The 8,390-nt window shown below is 35.5% G+C and overlaps 1 protein-coding gene across 1 annotated transcript in view; it reads left to right on the forward strand.

Moving 5' to 3' along the window:
• The window catches only part of tbc1d20 (TBC1 domain family, member 20), a 12,276-nt gene extending 6,610 nt beyond the window's left edge, over positions 1-5,666 (forward strand). Inside the window, 4 exon segments of the mRNA NM_001025172.1 lie at positions 1,833-1,934; positions 2,127-2,268; positions 2,734-2,906; positions 5,277-5,666. Of these exon segments, the coding sequence (NP_001020343.1) occupies positions 1,833-1,934; positions 2,127-2,268; positions 2,734-2,906; positions 5,277-5,538 (679 nt within the window). The 3' untranslated portion in view covers positions 5,539-5,666.
• The last annotated feature ends 2,724 nt before the right edge of the window (positions 5,667-8,390 follow it).

The following is an 8,390-nucleotide window of genomic DNA, read 5'->3' on the forward strand; positions in this document are numbered from 1 at the left end:
GTTGTTAGCATGATTCAAGTATGAATTAGCTTATTTTTTAGTGTTAATGAACATGTTGTTAACATATAATATAAATTAGCATGTTGCTAACATGTTTCTAGTGTGGATTAGCATGTTTTTAGTATGAATTAGCTTGTTTATAGTGTGAATTGGCATGTTTTTACATATGGTATGAATGAGCATGTTGTTAACATGTCTCTTTGTTGCTAACTTGTTTCCAGTATGGATTAGCATGTTGTTAGCATGTTTCTAGTATGAATTAGTTTGTTTGTTGTGTGAATTAGCATGTTGTTAATATATAGTATGAATGAGGATGTTGCTAGCATGTTTCCAGTATGAATTAGCTTGTTGTTAGCATGTTTCAAGTATGAATTAGCTTATTTTTAGTGTGAATGAACATGTTGTTAACATATAATATAAATTAGCATGTTGCTAACATGTTTCTAGTGTGTATTATTATGTTTTTAGTATGAATTAGCTTTTTTTATAGTGTGAATTGGCATGTTGTTAACATATGGTATGAATGAGCCTGTTGCTACCAAGTCTCTACGTTGCTAACTTGTTTCCAGTATGGATTAGCATGTTGTTGGTATGTTTCTAGTATGAATTAGCTTGTTTATAGTGTGAATTAGCATTTTGATAACATATAGTATGAATGAGCATGTTGCTAACATGTCTCTTCGTTACTAACTTGTTTCCAATGTGGATTAGCATGTTGTTAGCATGTTTCAAGTCTGAATTAGCTTATTTTTAGTGTGAATGAACATGTTGTTAACATAATATAAATTAGCATGTTGCTAACATGTTTCTAGTGTGGATTAGCATGTTTTAGTATGAATTAGCTTGTTTATAGTGTAAATTGGCATGTTGTTAACATATGGTATGAATGAGCTTGTTGCTAACATGTCCCTACGTTGCTAACTTGTTTCCAGTATGGATTAGCATGTTTCTAGTATGAATTAGCTTGTTTATAGTGTGAATTAGCATTTTGATAACATATACTATGAATGAGCATGTTGCTAGCAAGTTTCCAGTATAAATTAGCTTGTTGTTAGCATGTTTTAAGTATGAATTAGCTTATTTTTTGTGTGAATGAACATGTTGTAAACATATAATATAAATTAGCATGTTGCTAACATGTTTCTAGTGTGGATAAGCATGTTTTTAGTATGAATTAGCTGTGTTTTTAGTGTGAATTGACATGTTGTTAACATATGGTATGAATGAGCTTGTTGCTAACATGTCTCTACGTTGCTAACTTGTTTCCAGTATGGATTAGCATGTTGTTAGCATGTTTCTAGTACGAATTAGCTTGTTTATAGTGTGAATTAGCATTTTGATTCCATATAGTATGAATGAGCATGTTGCTAGCATGTTTCCAGTATGAATTAGCTTGTTGATAGCATGTTTCCAATATGCAATAAAATTTTCTTGAAATTGAATAGTTTTCTTGTTAAATGTAGTATAAAATGTATTTTATTCCTGTGACTTAAGGCTGATTTAAAATGTATGCAGTCATGTGTAAATATGAAATAATAAAATAAACAATAAAATGTCAAATATTTTAATTCAATTCAGTATTATGTATTTTTTTATATTTAAATCATTATCATCACTTAATTATACAGAATGTTTAATATAGATAATCAGCATATAATTTTAAAAATCTTTATTTTTTTTGTACATTTCTTACAATATTTAATATAAAACTGTAATTAAATTAACATATTTAATTCCTCCAGTTGCTCTACTGAAAGTACAACAAAAATAACCAATTTATTTCAAAAACAAAACAACAAAAGCTAATTTTGTTGGTTTCTCCTCTATCACAGGGACTTTATGGACCCCACGATGGACAACACTAAACACATCCTGAACTACCTGATGCCCATCATCGAGAGGGTCAATCCTGAGGTCTTCGACTTCATGCAGCAGTCAGTCAACAAAAGCCTTTAATATTTGCTTTCCCTCTCTCTTGTGTGTGTGTTTGCTGAAGCACAATAGTCTGCTTGATCTGTGTTCATCATTATGCAACATCAAAATCACCATCTCCTGAACACACAGTGCCCTCTGTTCTGTATTTTCTCCCTCTTCGTCTCTTGTAAACGTCTCCATTTTGTCTGCAGGGCTGAAGTGGGCACCATATTCGCCCTCAGCTGGCTCATCACCTGGTTCGGGCACGTCCTGTCAGATTTCCGCCACGTGGTTCGGTTGTATGATTTCTTCCTGGCCTGCCATCCGCTCATGCCCATCTACTTCGCTGCAGTGGTGGGTCGTTTTGTTTTTTCTTCAGAAAGCTTCGTTTCTGGTTTGTGGGTCAGCATGTTTGGCAATCGCTGCTATTTTTAGGCCTGAATCAGACTGTGTTTTCAGGGTGGAATAAATAATTGATATTTTCTATTATGTCGGGACTGTTTGTCCTGATTTTTCTTTCCAGCTACTTATATATCTGGAGTTTTGATGTTAGACAAGACTCTTCTTAAACATTAATTACTGAAAATTGCCATTTCTATAATTAGAAGAATACTTTTCTCAATACCGTGGCATAAGTTAAAGAAATATTTCACCTTTAAATGTCACTGTTATTACTATAATGTTAAAAAAGGTGTATTCACTACTGTTATAACACAATTACTATTTTAAAATGCCATTGTCATTACCGTAATGCAAAGAAGTCATTTCATATTTCTATTGCTATAGCATACAGTTAAACTGTAAAGTAATTATCTGCAGATCGTGTTGCATCGTGAGGAGGAGGTCTTGGACTGTGAGTGTGACATGGCCATGATGCACCACCTCCTGTCCCGCATCCCAGAGGACCTGCCGTATGAAACGCTGATCAGCCGCGCTGGAGATCTGTTCGTGCAGTTTCCTCCATCAGAGCTGGCCAGAGAGCGCAGTCAGCAGTGAGTTTCTCTTCACAGTGATTTTACAGACGCCCTCGAAATCAATGGTTACAAAGATTCGGACATTATAAAATATGTTTTCCATTTAGGGTGAACGAGTTCCAGGTTTTGTATTTGAATCGCATAAACTTTTCCAGCACACACACTTTCTGATCTAGATATACAACAGCACGGAGCAGATCATACGCACAAGTCAACGCAAACCTGAGTTCTGCACTGCATGCTGTAGTGTACACTTGGAGAAATGGTGGAAATCATGAATCAGATGTGCTCAATAACACAAGCTCTGATATAAACGACATGCTGCTTGCTCTTTTTAATAAGGGGAGGGGCTACCCAATAAGTCCCTCCCTTCCTCTGTTTTTGTGAATATTATGTCACGCATCAATATCAATATACGCTTGTTTGTTGGTGAGAATATAATTTTTTTTTACAGATACAAGTCAGTTTTTTTAATCAAAAGTGAAATGTAAAGTGAGTAAACTTCAGCCGAAAATCTTAATCCTCATCTGTAATGTTGAGGCGCAGCTCAAATCAAACTTTCAGAGGTGCTGCATTTCTGGGTCTCTTAAAGAACAGGATGCATGATGAAAACAGTTTGAATTTCAATGTTTTTACTTGTTTTAAGTGAAACTGGATTGGTTTTTATGCAAGTGAGATGGCTAAATACATGTTCACATTTAATTGTTATTGTTATAATATTATTATTATTATTATTATTATTATTATAACCTTTACTTTACCAGGAAAGACACATTAAGATTAAAAATCTCATTTACAAGAGCGTTAATTAAGATTTAAGCTGGAACTACAGAAATGTAATAAATTGCAAATTCCTCAAATATAATACTACCAATAAAGTGCAAAACTGTGCTTGCCGCCATCTTAATTTCAGAGCAAACTCATCATATTTCCACTACATAAACAATATATGTTTACTCCAGATTTCAATCAACACAGGGACTGGAAAGCTGTCAGTCTACTAATAAAATAACTGGCGGTACTTGTTTTTTGAAAAAGTAACTTGATAACCTAGGATTCAGAAAGAACAATGCGGTTTTTGTCCAGGCCATGGAACACTGGACCAGCTCTATACCCTCACCAGGGTGCTTGAGGGTTCATGGGGTATGCCCACGGGAAGGCATTCGACCGTGTCTCCCATGGCATTCTGTGGAGGGTGCTCGGGAAGTATGGGGTCAGAGGCACTCTGTTAAGAGCTGTTTCGTTCCTGTATGAACAGAGTAGGAGTTTGGTTGGCATTGCCGGCAATAAGTCAGACTTGTTTCCAGTGCATGTTGGGCTCCAGCAGGGCTGCCCCTTGTCACCAATTCTGTTCATCATTTTTATGGACAGAATTTCAAGGCGCAGCCTTAAGCTGGAGGGGGTCCGATTCGGGGACCACAGGATCTCATCTCTGTTATTCCAACAAAGTTGTTTTGTTGGCTTCATCGAACATGGACCTTCAGCATGCACTGGGCCAGTTTGCTGCCTAGTCTGAGACGGCTGGGATGAGAATCAGCACCTCCAAGTCTGAGGCCATGGTGCTCCACCGGAAAAAGTTGGTTTGCCATCTGCAGGTTGAAAAAAAGTCCTTATCCCAGGTGGAAGAGTTCAAGTATTTTGGGGTTTTGTTCACGAGTGAGGAAAGGACTAGTGCAGCGACAGCAGTAATGCGGTCGATGTACCGGTTCATTGTGTTAAAATAGGAGCTGAGCCGGAAGGCAAAGCTCTCGATTTACCGGTCCGTCTACGTTCCTACTCTCACCTATGGTCATGAGCTTTGGGTAATGACCCAAAGGACAAGATCTCGGATACAAGTGGCCGAAACGAGTTTCCTTCGCAGGGTGGCAGGGTGCATCCTTATAGATAGGGTGAGGAGCTCTGTCACCCAGGAGGAGCTCAAAGTAGAGCCACTGCTCCTCCACATCCAGAGAAGTCAGCTGAGGTGGCTCGGGCATCTGTTTTGAATGCCTCCTGGATGCCTACCTAGGGAGGTGTTCCAGGCATGTCCCACTGGGAGGAGGCCTTGTGGAAGACCCAGGACAAGCTGAAGGGACAATGTCTCTTGACTGGCCTAGGAACGCCTCAGGTTCCCCCTGGAGGAGCTGGAAAAAGTGTCTGGGGTTCTCTCCTAAGACTGCTGCCCCCACAACCTGGCCCCGGAAAAGCAGATTAAAAATGAATGAATGAATAACTCGGATACTTTATTATAAATTAAAAAGGGATGCATTACTTTATTGGTTACTTGAAAAACTCATGTAGTCTGATTACATGTAGCTCTCATTACTACCCCAGCATTGCTTCAGAAGTTTTTTAATCTTGAAAACTCAAAACAAAAAAATTATTCCACAATCTCTTGTTTTCCACCAGAACGGCAGTCTCCACATTTAAAGACTTTGAGCTGGCGTCGACGCAGCAGCGGCCGGACGTGGTGCTTCGCCAGAGACGGAAAGAGCAGCAGCAGCGAACACTGGAGGCTCAGCGCGGGACTGTGGCGGTGGTTCAGCCTACGGCACGCCGCTTCATGAGGTTAGCGGTGATGGGTTTGACGGTGGCACTGGGAGCCGCGGCGCTGGCCGTGGTGAATTCAGCTCTGGAATGGGCTCCGAAATTAGACTTACTGTTTCCGTGAAGGAGCTGAAATAACAGCACAAGCTCACAGCATCCTGTCTTCATTGTTGAAGGACTGAATATGTTTTTTTTTTTTTAAGTATTTATACTTGTAAAGAAGTTAGACTAATAAATAAAATATATTGTGCGCATAGTTGTTATAATTCAATAAGATTCTGAAATGATACGGTAAATCGAGCGTCAGTTGTTGCGTTGCGGTAAACGTAAAGCAGAGATTCGTACACTAAACTTCTCATTCGTGAAATGTGGTCTGAGCAAATTTTTGCGCAATTTTTTTGACACATTTTTTTACGAATAATTCAAATTTACGTAATAGCTATGTCGCGTGTTGTCTAAACTTATGCGACATTGTTTAAAATGTGATTTGAGCAAATTTTTTGACGTAAAAATTTTATGTATATAAAAAATTATTGAAATTAACACAATTCCATGTTCACATTTATTGTTCGCAAAACCGTTTTACTTGCATCGTCACTGAATTCAGTGCAACAATTGAATGAATAAAGTTAGATTTTGTTAATTGTCAATTTACATAATGGGTTTACGAACAATATATGACTCAAAATTATTAAACTATTATTTATTTAATTGGCGTGTAAATTCAGTTTGATGATTTATTTTAAAATTATTTGTTACAATTTTTTAATTGTATTTTTTATAAATTCATGATTGTGTTCAATCTGCGTAATTTACGCAATAGCAATGTTTGCATTTTTGGTCGTGAAATGTGATTTAAGCTAAAATTTTTGACGTAAGAATTTTATTTATATAAAAGAACAATTTAAGTTTACACTTACAATTTTCGCATACGTTGTTCGCAAAACGTTTTTAGTTACATCTTCATTGAATTCAGTGCAATAATTGAATAGATGAAGATACATTTTGTTAATTCTCAATTTGCATAATGGTTTTATGAACAATATATGAGTCAACTATCAAACTACAATTTATTCAATTGGCGTGTACAATCCAGTTTAACGATTTACCTTAAAATTATTTGATAAAATTTTGTACTTGTACTTTTTAGAAGTTCATTTTTGTTTTCAATCTATGCAATTTATGCAGTGTACAGTCATTTTGAGGAGAAACTATATTTATTAAATTGTTCAATTCAATGTCATAATTTAAATATTTCAAGTGCATTTTTGTTTTGAAATTTCTAAATGTACATTTACATTAAATGCAACAAGCAATTATTAAATGAATGCAAAAATTGTATAAATAAACTTTGAAAAAAAAGTTCAAAATAAACGTAATAATAAAATAAAATTTATCTACACATTTTTTTATCATAATCAAACATTTCTGTACAATATTTGTAAAATTATTATCATATCACACAAAATCAACAATTCGCGCAAAAATTACATTACACGTTAATTGCGCAGAAATTTGCTCAGCTTGTGTTTCCTGATTGAGAAATCATGTGTTATATTATACTTTGCTGACATAAAGAATAACTAATATAGTGAGACCAAAATATTTTAGGACCTGTTTGTAGAATTGACAGTTTCATTGAACTGATTCAGAACCACATTTACATGTCTGTAATATCCTAATTATGAAACTATTATAAAACAGCATCAGATTAACTTGTATTTTTTATATAAATGTTCACGATTTGCATGTTATTTTTTCACCCACCATATTTCAGTTTTTCTTAATTGCAGTATTTTTCAGTTAGAAATGCTGATTCGTAGCAAATACCTGAAAAGCTGAGCTGGAGTTGATCAACAAACTTGAGATTTCTTGAATCAGGGGGTTATATTAAGCAGTGAATGTGAAATGCAGTAGCTTTTATGATTGATATCCAGATCAATGTTGAATCATGACATATTGAATCTTCGACGCATAATTTTCTTGTTTAAATGCTGTTCACAAATAAACGATTCCATTAATCAACATGTTTAGAATAACATTCAGATTGATTATTGTGATTCTAAAATCACCTCATTAAAATATAATTTATTAAAATAACACGCTGCTGTCGACACATTTCTGCTGTTTATGCTTTAATTTTTCGTTAATTTTGCACTAAAGAACATGCTTCTTGCTTATTTTTTTGCACTTTTAAGAGATTGTTATAGGTCGTCTCTGGTTCGTAATGTGTCAAATATGTTTAAATAAAAAGAAAAGTGAAAGTTTAGTGTGTTTGTGTACATTACTGCTCTGTTTTTCTAAGTGGGGTTGACAAACCACCTGTAGAAAACACTTTCATCTTGCTGATACTTTAACCTCCTAGGGCATGAGTGGCCACATACGTGGACAGTACATTTTAGCTCTTAAGTGACTTATTAAAAAATACCTTGAATGTTTATATTTGGTTACAGACATACAGTGTCATCATCCTGCAACTGTTTTGCAGCATATGAAGTGTCGCAAACCCTATTTTTAACTGTCCTAAATGGGGAAAAAATGTTGTTTTTACTCTCTGATAGTCAAAACAAGTTCATAAAGTTTCTATGTTAAATTTGCATAAAAAAAAACAGTCAGGAAGAAGTGTTTTAGGTAAATTCGGACCACGAATCCACATATATGGTCATCGATTTTTCTCTAAAAGTACATCATATTAAAAGATAAGCCCAAATAGCAAAGAGAAATAAAAATGGCAAGTACAAAAACACCTTGACACCTTGCACCAGACACTTTCTTACAATCTCTAAAAAAAATACATTGTGCATTTATGAAGTGTGCCTCACACAGGTGAGTGAGCTTGACAAACCACCTGTAAAAAAACACTTTTCTCTTTATGAAAAACACTAACCCTTTACACCTCGCTTGAAGTTTATTTCTAGGCTAATTTCGTGAGTATCACATGCTTATGATTGACCACAGCTGGTCCTGCATTAGCTA

This window comes from Danio rerio, chromosome 22, assembly GCF_052040795.2.
Source record: "Danio rerio strain M-AB ecotype USA chromosome 22, GRCz13ab, whole genome shotgun sequence".
Lineage (NCBI taxonomy): Eukaryota > Metazoa > Chordata > Actinopteri > Cypriniformes > Danionidae > Danio > Danio rerio.